This window comes from Coturnix japonica, chromosome 14, assembly GCF_001577835.2.
Source record: "Coturnix japonica isolate 7356 chromosome 14, Coturnix japonica 2.1, whole genome shotgun sequence".
NCBI lineage: Eukaryota > Metazoa > Chordata > Aves > Galliformes > Phasianidae > Coturnix > Coturnix japonica.
The window spans coordinates 3,242,083-3,258,858 of record NC_029529.1 but is presented as its reverse complement, the minus strand read 5'-3'; the positions used below and the strand labels follow the sequence as shown (position 1 = coordinate 3,258,858).

Sequence of the window (16,776 nt, the reverse complement as noted above, 5' to 3'; positions counted from 1 at the left end):
CTCCAAGCTCAGGGTTTGCTGTCTTGGTGGACAGGCAGATATGTCTGGAGTCTTGCAGGTATTGATTGCCTTCAGAAGGGCCTGCAAAGCCAAAAATGCACTTCTGTGCATTCATCTTCCATGTTTCATTCCCCCCATCACTCCAGGCGCTGGGATGGATTCTGCGTCTCAGAAAGTTGTTGTCAAGGTTTCAAATGTGAGGATGGGAATGCCTGTGTGATCTCAGCATATCATTGTGATTCTGTATGCCAAAAACCCTTGCAAAGAGCTGATGGGCTCCACACATCCCAACACCCCCACACCCAAACCATCCACATGGAACCTGCCAAGAGCTCCCTGAGCTCCAGTTCAATAGATGCACCTGTGTCTGATGTTATACACAAACCACACAGGTCAGCTCCCTCCTTGCACCCAGCTCCAGGCTTTCCCCTCCTCTGCCTCCTCCCCAGCAGCAGCTGCAGGCACACGACTGCGGCTCCATCCCACGCGCTGCTCCCGGGGAGGAATGCAGCCTTTGATGATACATGGAACGTGGCTGCCTGTGCCATGCTCAGGCCTGTTGCCACGCGGGTCCTTGTCCAAGGAGCTGGCATGGGGCTTGCAGGGGGAGCATTAGCAAGAGGCCTTCATGCTGTTACTTGTGGGAGTGAAAGCCTGCAGCCAAGCTGCAGCCCCTCCACTGTTGTGCCTCCTCCCCCAGCATTTTAGGGCAGTAAATCACTCAGCACCAAAACAGAGCCGCTTAGACCAAGGAAACCTGGCCCTCGAAGCCTCATCTCACCTGGGAAGTGCTTCTGGATTGGCAATACTTTTTGATGAGGCTGCAGGGGATGGAAAGGGCTTTGTCAAACCTGACTCCATCCCAAGGAAGCAGAAATTCCCCGCAGCCAGATTGGAGCGGAGCAGGGAGGGCTCACACTTCTCCCCTCTCCATCCCAGAGCTCTGTCATTGCTTTAGCCATGAGTCAGAGAACCCATGGGGGCCACACACAGCACCCACACTCTGACATGGGGAACCACAGGGGCCCTGCACCAGCTCTGCTCCTCCCCATCCATCCTGGGGAGAGGGAGGCAGGTGTCTCCCTGGCGAGTTTGGAAGGGATAAATCAGATTCCAGCAAACGCAGCAGGATGAATACTTACAGATGATCAAATATTGGTTCAAGGAACCCTGGGTGGTAAACAACACCCCACACCAAGCCTTGCTTTCTGACAGAACAGCCATGCCCTGCAGGGCCACAGTATGCAGCCAGTCTGGGCCAGGGGAATGGAGGTGGCTGCAGCCTGAGCTTATCCACCCTTTGTGCCTCCTGCTTGTCACATAGACAGATCCCTGGCTCACTGCTGAAGCCTGAGCATCCCCCACCACAAGCAGGAAGGTACCAGCAAGCAGTGCCTGGTGGGATGCCCATATAAGAGCAAACTCGAGCTCCAGATCATACGCAAAACTCCTCTTTCATTTACTCATTTAACCTGGTGGTGCTGGAGCTGATAGGGCTGGCTTCCTTTCAAGCAGACGCCAGTTATAAGTAAAATAAACCAGGCGAGCTTCATGCTTCCACCGTGCCGCCTTTCATCCCCACTCCTCAAAGGGAAGAGGGAAGTCCCGAGGAGGGAGCAGGAGGCCTTGGCCTCAGCTGCACTCCCACAGTGCATGGCACAGTGAGGAGTGGCACTGCCATGCACAGAGAGGCAGAGATTTGTGCCATCACTCACATGCCTGCAAACAGAAGCTCATAATCAAGAGCTGCAGCCATGCTGGAGGAGCACCACGTCCCTTCCCCAGACAAGAGGACCGTGGGACACACTGCCACTACAACAAGGCACAGATAAACAGACACAGGGTGGGACCCAACACCTCAGCAGCTCGTTAGGGCCGGTGCTGGAGCTGACACTTCACAGGGCCGGGCACAGGCAGCGTGTGCCGGTGGGTGTGAGCTTTCCCGTGTCTCTTGTCACCTTGCAGGGTGTGAAGTTTTTCTTTCTTTGTGATTTTTGTAGGCTGAGCTCACTCTGCAGGGCGCTTTCAGAGAGACAGCGGTCTGTATAAAGAGCTGCAAGGAGAGGTACGGGCTGCAGGGCACAGCACATCCTGGAGCAGAGGCACAGAGGTGTTGCATCAGGCTGCGCTGGCATCAGACTCGTGCACTGTTTGTCTGACGGTTATCATCCGTCTCAGGGATCTGCCCGGAGTCTCCAGCCCTCTTCTGGCAGGTCCTACAAATTACAATGTAGCGAGAGCAGAAGCACAGCGGTAGCAGAGGCTGTAAAGCAGGCAATAGGGTGGAGATGCTCAAAGCACAGTTATCCCCAACCACACGGCTGCCCGCACAGGGAGGACACAACCCCAGCCCTGACACAGCTACGGGCTCATTGGACAGAATAAGAAATGAAAAAGGAGACATGAGATGCTACCTATTTGGTGGAGCAAATATGGCCACACCTGGCCTCCTGCATCCACCCATACCAAAAAATACACAACTCCTAGGTTAACTGTTGCTTGTTCCTTAAGGCTTCAGGCCTGGAGGCTCCCTGTGCTAATAACCTCAAGGGTATTACTAAGGTTGGCTCCTAACTTTCCCCATCCCTGAGCAGCAATGGGACAGAGGAGCACGGCTCTGGCTGCAACCCAGCACTACGTACCAGAGCAGCCCTGCATGCACCAGTCCAATGCCTTGTTGGTGTATATTGGGGCATGTGGGCTGATCTGTGAGCCACCAGTAGGTGTGTATCACTGAGGTTTCCCAGCTGCTATATATATATATATATATGTGTATATATATATGCATGAGTACACATAGGGTTGGATGTTAATAGGACATAGGGCCACACAATAGTTAATCGTGGGATGGACACCACAGTCCTACAGGAGCTCACAGTAAAATCCAAGCAGGTATCAGAAACCAAAGCATCATCTGCAGCGCAGTCTGTGTGAACAGAGGATATCGGTGTATTGAACTTAGAGGCAAGGAATGCACTCAGGTCCTGAAAGTACATCCTGTGCTTTTGGAGACCTCTACAGACTAATGGAGATAACTGCACTTGCAGACACGCAATCGGTTTCTCACGGGGGAGATTTGTGTGAAAATCCCCGTGGGAAGCACAGCGCCGGGCTCCTCGCTGAGCACTTCTGTCACTCCATGAACAGCAGGAGAAGGGCCTGGGGACAAATGACCGAGAGCAGGACAAGGATTGTAACGGCTTAGGGATAGGTGCAAACACTGCCTGTTGTACAACCAAATGGCTGACAAATGCGTGAGCGGGTCTGCTAATAAGAGATTTGATAATCACCACAGTGTCACGCTAACGAAGAGCCCCTGCAGCTAACCAAGCTGTCAGACCATCAGCTCACTTTCTGTGCCATGTTTTTCTTTGCCGTAACCCAGCAGCACGCAGTCAGTGTGCCTGGGAAAAGAGATGCCACTGAGAGCCAACCGCCCACCTCCAACAGCTGACTTTAGACGTGTTCCCACTCCCTTCCCCCTTGCTAAGCAGAGGTGATGATGGCTCCCAGGAATGGCACAACAGGCAGAAGGCAAACAAGGCACACCTGTACAACCAGCCCCTATTTGGGCATCATTTGCTGTGTTTGCTCTCACCAAAAGGACTCAAACTGAATTTCAGGGAGCACTGAGCATCTCCAAAGTTGCTACCCCCGAAAGCAGAGCATTAGAACCCTCTCCATCGTCAAGAGTTCACCCACCTCTCCAAAAATATTTCTTCTGCTTTTTGTTCTCCTGCAGGGCAGCCCTGCAGAAAGCCACAACTCCAGCACTGCTTGGCCAAGCATCACTGTGAGCAGCAGGGCAGTGAGCTCAGCACTTGATGCTGCTGCTCGTGGCAGCTGCAGTGGGAGCTGTCACAGTGCTCAGCTGGGACATCACCCTGCCAGGACAGCTGCAGATCTGTGGGCAGTGCTTGATTTCAAAAGACAAAACCAAAGCTTTGACTTGTGCTGGTGCCTGAGCTGGAGGGGTGAGGTGGGCATTGGGCACAGAAAGGAGCTGCTATTTGCTTTGCTGCTGCCTCTCTGCATAGCATCCCCTGCCTCCTCACCACCTTCACTGAATCATAAAATAGAATCATTATGGTTGGAAAAGAACTCTAAGATTGCCAAATCCAAATCCAACCCATCCCCACTGTGACACCATGCCATGTCCCTCAGCACTTCCCAGTGCTGCCATCTGAAGTCCAGTGCTCCCAGCACATTTCCTCACCACTAGCATTTTACTTTTGCAGGAGACCAAAGGGGCAAAACAGCCTGAGACTTGGTTTTTCAGCCCCAGGAGAGGCTCTTGGCTTAGATGCCTGTTGGACTGAGTTTTAAGTTATCTGCCAAGGGCACCGGGGCCTGGGATAGCAGCTCTCATTCTGCTTATCTGCTGGAAACAAAGCAAACAGATTAAATAACATCAGCAACATGGCTGATAACACAAGGAGTTTCAACCACAAAAGCCAGGGATTCCTGTAGGACCATCCAGGGAGAACCACAGCCTCCCAGGCTAGAAGGGGTGGAAAGGACATGCTTTCAGTGCACTGACCCTGTGAAAATGGGTGCACAACAACCCTTCTCTTCCCTGGCACAGCTTTGCCCAACCATACACTAACACATGCTGATGCAAACTCCCATCTCTAGTATCTATCAACATTCATTTCATCACAGCCTGCTTCTTGGTGCCTTTCCACACCAGGAAATATCCAACAAAAGCTCTCTCATCCCACTCCCAAATCCCTACTTTGTTTTCAGCAGGGAAGGGAACATCTCTGAGCTCAGCACAGTGGCATCCCAAACCTGCTGGCCCCACACAGGCTGGGACAGAGCTGCCATCAGCTCCTTTCAGCCTGGAGCTCTGGGGTACAAATACATAAAATAAAATAAAAGGAAAACATAAAAAAGAAAAAGCTGGTACAGACTTTGCAGCAGACAGGGCTGCTGTTATCTCCTCCAGCTTTGGGACCCCCCCCCCCCTCTCATTCTTGCTTTGTGCCCTGTTGCTCCCACCCTGCCTCCACCACATCACAGCTCAGGATGCTCAGTGGATGAGTGGGCTGACCCTGTCTGGGGAACAGGATTTGCTGCTCCCCATCACCCAGCACTAAAAAGTGACCTCAGTCTGCTGCCTCCACTAATCCCTGCCTGACAGCCCTATATAGAACCCCCCCCGCCCTTGCTCTCTGTGGCTGCACACTCACACCCCGTGGCACTGAGCAGGAGAGCAGGATGGCACTGCGGGTAAGTGCTGGGGATGTGCTTAACCTGCACAACCCAAAAATGCACTGGAAATGGAGACAGAGAAAGGGGAGGGGTGTGAAAGCTCTGAGCCATGGGAAGAGAGAGCCCAGAAAGGAGCTGCCAAAGCTGGGGAGATTTTTTCCAGTGAGTTTAGAAGAGGGCAATGCCCAGAAATGCAAGATCATAAGGAGTGCTAAGAAAAGTGAGATGAAATGGCAAGCCCTTCTTATTAAGATGAGTTATTTAATAAAACTATGAATTATTCAACAAGGAATATTTTCTAGCTCGTTCTATGCACATTTAACATTGAAGATTCGGGGGGGTGGGGAGGAAGCTGGTGGGATGGGATCAGACAGATCTTGGGAAGTCATCAATGTAACACTGATGGGGATGGGCTGGATGTCACATTACCCTGCTCCTCTGTCATTCCCTGCCTTTCACGTGCTGCTTCAAAGCATCACAAAGTTTTCTGCTGAGGTTTCCACAGATTTTTGCATTGTCCAGGCAGGGAGAATAAACAGGTGGGTTCATGCCAGGTAGGGTTTCTGCTCTGAGGCCTTCTGTAAAGAGCTGGGTGACAAATAGAAAAGAAAATCCTGAGAGGAAGGGAAGATCTTGAGGCTCAGAGCTTAATTAGGAGTGAGAAATAGGCTGGAGCAGAGGGTATGTGCAAAGGGGGTAGAGGGGAAGAAGATCAGAGATATGGAGCAATGGCTGGGAATGGGTTCTGATGTGCTAATCCCCCCTGTGCCCTGCTTTGCCATCACCTCTGGGCTGCAGTTCGAGGCTCTGTACCCAGAGGGGATGTGTCCTGGCTGGAGCGTCGTGGTCAAGGGTGAAACCAGCTCCAGCACCAGCATGTGAGTACAGCTATGCTCGCAGCTCCCCTAGGACAGCAGTACTGCTCCATGGCCCTCTGCATCCCTTTCTCTCACTGTTATAGGTTTGAAATTAATTTCCTCAGTCATCCCGGAGATCAGATCGCTTTCCACTTTAACCCCCGCTTCGCCAGCTCCAGAATTGTCTGCAACTCCTTCCTTGCCAACCACTGGGGGAAGGAGGAGGTGAACAAAACCTTCCCCTTCGAAGCCAAGGAACCGTTCCAGGTAGCCCTGGGTCACCCCATGGACATACTTGGATGGGGTAGGAACATCCCAGCCAATATCAGGGTGGCCCTCAAGGATCTGCCTTCACCTTTCCAGCCAGTAATGTACCAAGTGAGGTCCCCTTTCTGAATCTGCCTCCTGTCAGTATTTCTTTTGTACCCACTATTTTGCTGATGATTTATAGCCAGCTCTGGTGCAGACACCCACAGCTCCAGCAGTAATCCCTGGTGCATTTGTCATCAGTTTCAAGCTTTGCATTGTCACCAGTTTCTGCAATTACAAAACTAAACATTCTATTATTCTTTTCCTTTGCCCAAAGAAATGACCAGTGCATGTGTCAGCTGGGGGAGGATTTGGGTGCACATTGCTTGATCTGAGTGCTCACCAATGTGACAGCAGTGAGGTCTGGGGAGGATGTATCCACCTCATGAATGTAACACAGTCTCTCTTTCAGGTTGAAATCTATTCTGACCACGACTATTTCCACATTTTCATTGATGAAAACAAAATCCTGCAGTACAAACATCGGCAAAAACAGCTTTCATCCATCACCAAGCTGCAGATTCTCAATGATATTGACATTTCTTCGGTGGAAATCATCAAAAGAGGCCTTTACTAGCAAAGGGAGTTGGGATAGTCCCACCAGCAACCCCCCCCTTAAGTTCCTGGTCCAGCTGGGAGCCACATCTTCCACATCCCCACCCACCCCATGCCACCACCAGCCAGAGAGCTGCAGCATATCTCCATGCAGTAGAAATGATGGTTACAGCCGTTGCATGCCACAGCACTATAGCAGCACCCAGCCATGCTGTTAGCTGTAGCCCAGATCATTGAAGCCCTGCCCCTGTGCCCTAAAGTGCACAATACTCTTATCTTCGCTGTTAGAGAGACTGACAGATCATTGCTGCACATTGAAATCTGCCTTGAATAGCCTGGATATTTTAATACTGCCCTAGAAATTGCATTTGCCCAAGAGTAGGAGGCAAATTAGAGCTATTCCTCAGCTAGCCCCATGGCAAGGGATGCAATGAGTATGGATGTTATCAATGCAAAGGGGCAGCTTCGCTGCAGGAGCAGGGTTGAAATATCACTGTATTTGCCAATAAAATCCAACAAGGAAATCCCTGCTGAAACATCCCTTACTGGGCAGATCAATTGAGTTATTTATTCCCTGCAAACCTATAGGCGTGCAGTATGAACAACAGTGAGTGCCTGGGGCAGGAGAACACAGGTTGGGGGTTGGTTTACTCTGCGCTGGGAAAACACTGCCCTTTTGCTCTGAGGGCTAATGAAGTCCTAACTACGTAGGCCAAAGTGATAAGATGCAACTTGCAATATATTTCCAGAAGATACGTTCCATAGGGATGTTTGCTCAGCCTGTGTCCTGCCAACCCCAGCCTTGTGAGACAGATCCTGGGAGTGGTGTATTGGGTCAGAAAAGGGTAAAGCTCATCAGGACACTAGAAGGAACATGGGCCTCTCAGCACGCAACAGAGATGCAGCTGGACTCCAAAAACAAAAGAACATCTTCAGAAGCCAGTATCCAGAAACCTGTGAGCTCACAATGAACAAACTGCAACTTTTCCTGTAGATGTTCTGATTTTCCCCCTTGCCCTGCCTACTTTCATTTTCTCCTCTTTGCCTTTCAATACAGTCCACTTCTGCTTTACACCCTGTTCTTTTTACTGTTCCCTCTTCCTAGAAGAGGGAATTACTCTGTTTTCTTGACCGAGCCACTGCGTGCAAAGATGATGTTATTTTTACTGTTTTAATTGCACTCACTGAAAGCATAATGTCACAGTGTTAAATCTGAACAGGAACTCACTCCAAAAATGCAATTACAGCTGCCCCCAAATCTCTCCTTTGTTTCTCAGAAGACAGACCACATTCCTGATGGCAAGCAATAACACAGACAGTCTAGCCTTGCCAGTCCCTTACTTCAGGACAGTGACACTTGGTAACAAAGCAGCCCTGACCCATCCTTGTCTTTGAATGGGATCACCAAAGGCCATAGATGCACTCCAGTGCTTAAATTGGCCCTTCCCAACTTTTTCCTCTATTTATAGTCTCAAGGACTTACAAAGAAGAGGTGACCACATAGCCAACCACAACACAGGATGCCACAAAGCTGACATTTATGAGGCTGCTGAAGAGTTCACAATTTTCTTCCAGACCATAAAAAAACACCAACTGGAACTGAGCCTGTTCTCACGGTGCAATGGGAACTCAAAATAGTCCCAACCAGTACGTCTCCCCCCCAAAGAGAGCAGAAATTACCATCTGGGAATGACAACTGTCTTGGTGGCAATTTGGGAGAGCTTGGAGATGGTGAGACTTCCTTTGGAATAAATCCATCACCACTGAGACAAAATGGTTGCCAGGATCTGCTTTAAATTGTAGTTATGATGCTGCTCAAGGGCTCTACACACTTCACTCCTACAGCCATCCCTTCAGTAAGACAGACACAAATGCAGGTAAAAATAGTCCTGTTGGGATCTCTGTGTCATACTTCTGATAATGCTGAACTGCAGTTGAAGGAAATTGTTCTTTTTATTCATGCCTGTTTGGGGGTTGATAGACAGATCATTTTTCACAGAGGAAAAGTGATGAAACAATTTATGAGGCTAATACTTTGTACCTACATAGCTGCAAAATCCATTTACAGCCACCGCTGCAGTAATACACCACAATTTCATTTCTCTCCCTAGAAGCAGCACAAAGGACCTGGGACAAACAGAGCAAAAATATTTCAAGTACAAACAAATCAAGAGATGCCAAACCAAATCAGGCAGCAGTGGGGATTGTGCCATATCTGCAAGCACCTTCCCAATAGCTGGTGCCGGCAGCAGCTCTCACTGTGTTACCATCCACACTGAGCAAGACCAATCTCTCTCCTGACACATCCACAGCACTACTGCAGGGCTTTTATCTGCTGCCTCCTCCAGTCAAAACAGTCCCAAGGGCAAAGGGGTTTTTGGAGCAATGTCGTTCTAGGGAGATACAGAGCATCTCTGCAAGGAAAGCTGCAGGGCTGGCTGGTTGGGGGAAATGTTCTCCAGTTCCTTCACCCTCATCTGCCCCTTAAGGAAAAACTCCAGGGAAAAAAAAAACAAAGCTACACCATGAGGATGATCAGTTAAACTCTTAAGAGAAGGTTGATACATCAGCACCACACAAAGGCACTGCGTGCTGGGATTGAGCTGATCAGAGAGAACTTGCTTGTCCTCCTCCCACATCTCAACTTGGAGCCCAGTATAAAGTCCAAGCTCAGTACTTTTGTTGCGGCCAAGCAGCACAGGTTTGTATGCTTCCAGAGAGAGAAGTTACTGCAGGAGGGGATGGGGACTGTCTTATTGGTTCTGCTTACAAAGCAGAAGCTGCTGCCTTTACTGCTCACAGCAACCAGGGAGGGACACCAGGGAGAGATGCCCCTCAGGAGGCAAAGTCAGGAGAGGCTGTGACCCCAGAGATGAGCTCTCCCATTCCCACTTATGTTCCTCATTTGGTCTGGATTTGCAGAGCTCAGTGAACTGCTCTGGCCTGTCCCCAGATCAACAGGAGGGAAAATAGGCTCATAATCCCTCGTGCTTGAGCTCCACCAGAACTCTCAGGGCCAAGGGCTCTTCTGGCAGCATCTCAGGGCTGCAGATCTCCTGTGGAGCATCTGATGGTGCACAATTAGCGAGCACTCCTCGGTGCTGCTGACACTGTTGGCAATCGTCACGTACCCTGGCGGCAGCACCAGTGATTTCCTCATGGGCTGGTGAGCCAAAGGCTCCCACGTCAGTGACAGTCACATCGAATCAGCAGGGCAGCAGCCTGGACACATCAGGCTGAGTGACGCTGTCTCTGTCAACCTTAGCAAAGGACACACAAATATTAGACACTGGGTCCTGCTCCAGGATGATGCAGAGTGCCAATACAGCGAGAAAGATGCCTAGGAAAGAATGAAAAGGGAAAATGCCATGCAGGTTGCATCTCCTTCCCATTTGCTTTCTGACTTAATGTTTATACAAAAAACAACTTTGGTGGTTTAGCTATGCAGCCATGGCTGGAGGGCAGCCCTGGTGAAGTGAGGCAGAAGGGTCCTTGAAAACTGTTTAGCTGACAGATAAGTTTTCTGCCGTTTCAGTGCTTCCATGAGCATCCCCTGAAGGAGGGCAGAGCTGTGTGGAGTGTTGCTCCTTGCCACTGATTCAATGCAGTTGTGCAGTGGTGCAGCTCAATGACCAGCCCACATCTACAGCACTTCATACCTCCCCAAGGCATCAGTTCTCCCAGCATACTGCCACACGCACAGCCGCTAGCAAGAGCAGAATTACAAGCCACGACTTTCTTCTTCACATCTCTGAGCCCTTACCTAAGAGAGTGCTTATTCAACATGTGGGCTGTCAAACTCCTTGAATGCTCAGGAATCATAGATGCGTGCCAGAAGGGCTGGGGAACACACAGAACAAGAATTCGGTTTTCCTGAAGAGTTCATAACAAATAAATAGAACAAGAAGAAAGGAGGAATAGCAGCTCTGTTCTAACTGGGAGAACTCCAAGGCACTGTGCAAGGCCAGACCACAGGAAAACAGAGAAATGTTTCTTGTACTGCATTTAAATGGAGCTTCATGAAGTCACTAACTCACACACCACCTCCATACAGAGCCAGCTCAGACAGGAGCATATCTCAGCTCTGATCTTGCACACATAGCAGCAGGTATCAAGCTACAGACATTAAATTCAGGCAGCAAAGAGTTTATTTCCTGGAAGCAAGGATCTGCTATAGAGGTTAAAGTATAGGAAGATGATGGTATTGCTTTACTTGACAGATGCGTTATTGCATAACTCCACTGCATGAGAAAAGGGTGACAGAAATTAACCCTACTTATGAATTTGCTGACCTTCCTGTTCTGCAGTCTGTTCAAGACCCTCTTGCTAGAGCTGAATGCAATCTATCATGTTATGCCTTCAAGCTGCAAGAATAGAGCCAGCCAAAACTCTGACTCCCCCAGAGCACAAGAGCCAACGGAGATTAGATGGCTTTCCCTGCCGCACCTCAACCTGTGTTGCCTGGCTGGGTCTCATAGAGCAACTGTAGAGATTCAAACTAGAAAGAGAAGGATGTGTCATAACACCCTTATAGACGTGAGAAAACCAAGGCATGTGGTGGAAAAAGAGCAGGGAGGAAAAGGGATCAACCAGGTGCTTTTGCCTCCAGCCAAGTGCTCTCACTCTGCAGCTCACGGCCTAGCCATGTAGCTTATGTCTTAGCTTGGCTGGGACTTTCTGACATGTGAGAATCTGCCTTAATACAGTAACAAACTCCACACTGGACCCCCCCTATGATCTGCAACACAACCCAGGTTGTACAGACAAGCCAACCCCTTGTCTTAATGAGCTGAGCTAATGAGTCTTCCATTCACCTGTATGTAAGTATCACTGCTATTGTCTCAGCTGCTAATCACTATTTCTCTAACTTCTTTACATCTTGCTTCATCCTAAACAACGGCCAAAGAGCCATAAGCATCCCTTCATTCTTCTCCCTCCTTGATAAGCCACCTCTCCTAAGCAAGGTTTAGCGATTGCTGTGTGATTTATTGCACACGAGCTTGCTGGTTTTGTAGAATGGGAGTAAGACTGAGGTGCAGCTATTTCACCTCCCGACCTCAGCCTCTGCACTAAACTCTATCTACTGTCATAATTCATTTCCTGAAGTCACTTTGTGCTGTGAGCACGCACTGGAATCAGAGAGACAAACGTGGTCAGTGGTGGTGAGGGAGCAGTGAATTGCCCAAGTCGTTCCAGATGAGTCACTGCACAATGAAAGGTTATGCATTATTACTAGAGAGAAAAAAAAGAGTATGCAGCTGATCCTGACAGAGCTTAACCAATGCTCAGAGCCTCTGACTGATTTTGTATGACTCTAGTAGTGATATTCCTCTAAAAAGGCTGCCCAAGATAAATAGAAGCTCACAGATATTTTTCTTACCTTGTCAGAATGTTAGAGCAGATTGCTGGAGAGGATTCAGAGCCACGATGTCACCTCTCCCCACTTCCCAGCTCATCTCCCTCTGAACCCACACAGTAGGAATCCTAAAAGCTTCCTAGCTATGAACACAAAATAGAGGAAAGCTTATTTTCAGGGGCACCACCGGATGGCCAAGTCCATGTTTCAAAAGTGCTCAAGCTCTAAATCTCCCTGAAACCTAATCCCAGCCACACCAGCCAAGAGTGAATCCCTGTGTTCAGACAGACAAGCTCCCTGCTATCGTGTTCTCTAAAACCTTTACCTGCTCTGCTGTCAGCTGTGGGTCCTGCGAGTGCTTTTCTCAGTGCCTTTCCTTCCTGCCCCCATGCTTTTCTCCACAGCTTCTGTAAGCAGCTGCAGCTGAGAAAGGCAAACTGTGGCAAATTTAAAGCCTTTGTCAGACTTCCCCCAGCTGGCAATCAGCTGATGGGGCCAAGAAAGCTCTGTCACGTAAAGAGCTCTTTCTTATCTTGTTGTACCCAGCTACTGAGCACTGGGAAAGCAGTGCTTTTGTGCAGCTCTGGCAGCATTCAGGTGTAAGGACAGACTGTCTCAGCAGCCTCTGCTCTGGTATAGTTTTTATCTGCCCATCCTCTCAGCAGCTGCACTGGCAAACTGCTTTGACCAAAACAGGCTGAAATGGAGACTCACAAACCTGATCAGATCAGCAGATTTCCACAATTAGCCAAATCTGCTTAATTTGGGTTTTGCTTTCAGGCTGATCCTAATTTTTCATAAGGATTGATGTTGTCTTTTCTGAGCAAAAGAAAAAGACCTCAACAAAAAATGTGAGCAAGGAGAAAATTCCTTGGGCTATGAACTAGGGATTCACGGCACTGATATCCCATAAAAACCACTTTGCTGTGCAGTACGTAGAATCACAGAATCGTTTGAGCTGGAAGGGACCCCTAAAGGCCATCTGGTCCCACTCGCTGCAATGCACAGGGACACCCACAGCTCCAACAGTGCTCAGATCCCATCCCATCCCCTAACCTTGGGTGTCTGCAAAGATAGGGCACCACCACTGCTCTGGGCAACCTGTGCAGCGCCTCACATCTCTCATCTCCATTCACTGACTCTCCTTTTAATGAGACAGGGTTTTATTTTAAACAGGGTCCCATCGGGGGTACATTCAGCCCTGTACTCCCCAGTTTGCTTCTTGTTTGTTCTTCTGTACAAATCAAAAGCAAAGATAGCAGAAAGATGGATTTTCAATCACACTTATGCCAAAATGGTGTTTCATTGTTCCTGAGTGAGCGCACATCATATCAGACAAATTCTTCTGTACAAAATTATCTTTTCATTTCAGCCACTACATTTCTGAAGCACTCAATCTAAGAGGCTTCCAATAACAAGGACAGAAGATAAAGAAGTTGGCACGTATCTGTTTATGAAAACAGACAGCAGTGAATATTCCCAGGCAGAAAAAATGCACACATTCCTCATTTAAAATCCTCAAAAGGACCCTAGAAATAGCTTAAACATTTCATTCTTTGATTGAGGGGGGAAGAACAATGAGAGAAGAAAGGTTTTCTCTCTCCTTAGAGTAATTACAAACAATAAACATCAATTCCCAGTTGTTCTTATTTGTTTTGCAATTGTAGTTTCAAATATTCTGAAGTGCACTTGACATCTTTTGTGCCTTGTCTTGGTGCCTCTCATCTTTTCCTGCCTCTACACCCACGTCAACGTGCTGACACCAGTGAACTCCACGTCAGAGCGATGCTGAGGACCTGGGCCATAGTGCCTGAAAAGTGTGTGCCCACCAAAACTGATGCTGGAGCAGCTTTGCCACTGGTTCAGAGCAGCCACCAGCAGAGGGAGCGGCAATCTCGGCTCACATGTCCCCAAAATTCTGTGATTCGGTGCAAACTGACAGTGCTGGGGATGTGGGGAGTTTTCCTCTTGGAAGAAAGTGTGCCAGAGGAGGATGGACAATTTTTTGTCTAATATACGGTAGCAAACAGTGACACTGCTGCTTTGTCCTGATGGTAAAAGAGACAGAGAGATAGGTTTCAGCATCATTAACATGAACATCAAGCATTAGAAATGCACAGGAGTCACAGTGACCCATGGATGGCAGCAAGGAGTGTAGGCAGCACGAGCAGGTGTAAGGGCTCCCTTCCACATAGTGCTCCCAACTCTGTGCCAAAGAGATAGGAGGAGCAAGTGGCAGAGATGAATCACTCTGGGTTTTATCCAGTGCTTTTCATGAGCAATCCGACCAGCTCCTTCCAGTAAAACGAAATGGAATTGATTTCACTGGCACTAGTATTTCCCAGCTCACTGTCTTTTCTCGAAGTCCAGCTGCCCAAACACCCTCCCTGTACTCATCAGGGAGAAAGGTTTACACGAGGAAGGCACATGAGCTGCTGTGGAATTTCTCTATTTTCACACTCACGAGGAACCAGACCATCTGATCACCAGTACAAGCTGGAAAAGCCTCAGGATTTCTCTAATATACACCATTTCTTGGGTCTGGCACAGTCAGAACATATCAGCACAGATCCTGCTCAAGCTGCAGTGGAAGCAGGGAGGTTTGTGCTGAGACAGCTATGCTAAATTTACCCCACTCTGGGACTGTGACGTGGAGTGAGCAGAGCAGGTTTGGGCAGACGTGCCAGGACTGGGAGCTGCTGTGAGTTTTTCTGAGATTCTGGCAAAGCCCCAGAGTGGCTGACTCACTCCTCCTCTCAGGTCAGATCTTCACAGCTGTAACTCTGGTGAGACCAGTGGGTTATTTCTGATTGCACTCTGCTGTACAATCAGAGTCCAGTCCGTTGCCCTTGCTGTTGAAGGATGGCTTCTGTTTCCAGTGGGCTTCCTTTAGCTTTTACTCCAAGCCATTCTGTAAGAAGGGAACCAGTGTGAAAAGATTATGGCATTTTGGTTTTGCTGGAGATTCCCCATCTTAAGCTACCTAGTGACTTTGAACTTCTTGTAGTCAATGAACCTGTTATATATAATTAATGACCTTGTCCTCTCTAACTTCTGTATACAGCATATAGATTTGTGATTTGCTGTTAGAGATGACTTGGCACTTGTGAGCTGTGCCAATGGATGCAAAAGCAGATTTATCCTAATTATATTGAACCACTGATTAACTCAGTAATCTAGCCTAGAGGTTCCTTAGCAGTAAATCATGTAGGTTACAAATAAAGTGCATGAGGAAAAAGAACAGTAATGTTACCTGCATTTATTAGATTGATCAATTGCAAAGCAATAACCTTAACAAAAGATGTTTAAAGAGTCCCAGTACCTTTCTTTGCTCTCCTCTCTTGCAATCTGTTAATACCCTTCTAAATCTGTTGACTTAAACACCTTCATTCTGTTGTTTTCTGCATGTAATGACAAGTCTGCTTTAGAAGGCTGGGCAGTGGCTGGCAAGGAATTGGGTGCATGGAGGTTTCCAATTGCTAGCTTCAACCTGGCCTCTATTGTTGCCTGTTTGCAGTAGATCAATTTGGTTGTGGAGCAGCTGTGAAATTGCAGCTGATTTTTGGTATCCATGTGAGTATCTGGACAATTCACTGCATAGAATAATGTGTACCTTGTGCTCTGGGCAACACGCTGTAATTAGTTTATAGAAGTTGTTTGTCTCTGAAGATCTATAAATACACATACAAAAAACTATAAGGGAATAAACAGTCACATGCCTAAAGCAAACGCATTCTAATGCAGAAGAGCTTTATATGCTGATCACATTCCCCCACCCAGTGTTGTTCCACTGCTGATGTTTCTTTCACTTCACGTCAGGCTGACCAAAAATATTTACTTTCTTCATTCATATAAATAGACTAAAATGGATGGAGAATTTCCCACTGAAATCAAGGGCATTCACCACTCAGTGACAAACAGCTTCCACTCGGCCTGTGTTTGTTACCTCGTCCTCTCTCAGAGAAAGTAATGAAAGAAAATATAAAATAAACTCCTTAGGCAGAAGTATTGGTTCCTCTTGTCAAACATTTTCTTCAGTGATTCACTGGCATCATCTGATTAACCCCCAAGTCTAAAGCTTCATTTAACAAACAAACTTTGTTCCCCAACGTAGCCCTTCAACTTTGTCAGGTGATATTTCCTATGGAACATTCTTCCAGTGCAAGAAAAAGACACAAAGCTGTGTTTCTTCCTGAGCGCTCCTTGCTCAAGTGCTTTCCCACCAAGACATGATACGGCGTTAACCACAGGCTGTTGGCTTCTGTGAGAGGGCACAAAAGGAGCGTGGATTTGGTCTCATGCTAGAAGTAGGTGCAAAAGTGCCTGTGTGCATCGCTGCCTTGTTCTGAAGGTCAGGGAGCACACGGGAGAGGAGAAGGTCCCGGGGGAGACGGTCCACGCCCGCCCCGACCCTTCGGAGGAGCTGTCCATTCAGCACCACGGCCCGGGCACCGGGAGCCGGGAGGGGAGGGGAGGCTGGCACTG

General features: G+C 48.4%; 1 protein-coding gene and 1 long non-coding RNA gene across 2 annotated transcripts; one reads left to right on the top strand and one right to left on the bottom strand.

Moving 5' to 3' along the window:
* Nucleotides 1-1,438: 1,438 nt before the first annotated feature.
* On the bottom strand, nt 1,439-12,729 carry LOC107320800. The gene is made up of 3 exons (XR_001558375.2): nt 12,617-12,729; nt 12,316-12,434; nt 1,439-2,216 (listed from the first exon to the last, which is right to left on the bottom strand). It is a non-coding gene; the product is annotated as an uncharacterized LOC107320800 (long non-coding RNA).
* On the top strand, nt 5,106-9,448 carry GRIFIN (galectin-related inter-fiber protein). The gene is made up of 4 exons (XM_015877017.1): nt 5,106-5,232; nt 6,013-6,092; nt 6,176-6,338; nt 6,793-9,448. Exons 1-4 carry the CDS (start codon nt 5,221-5,223, stop codon nt 6,955-6,957), a joined length of 420 nt encoding a protein of 139 aa, XP_015732503.1. The 5' UTR covers nt 5,106-5,220; the 3' UTR covers nt 6,958-9,448.
* Nucleotides 12,730-16,776: the final 4,047 nt, after the last annotated feature.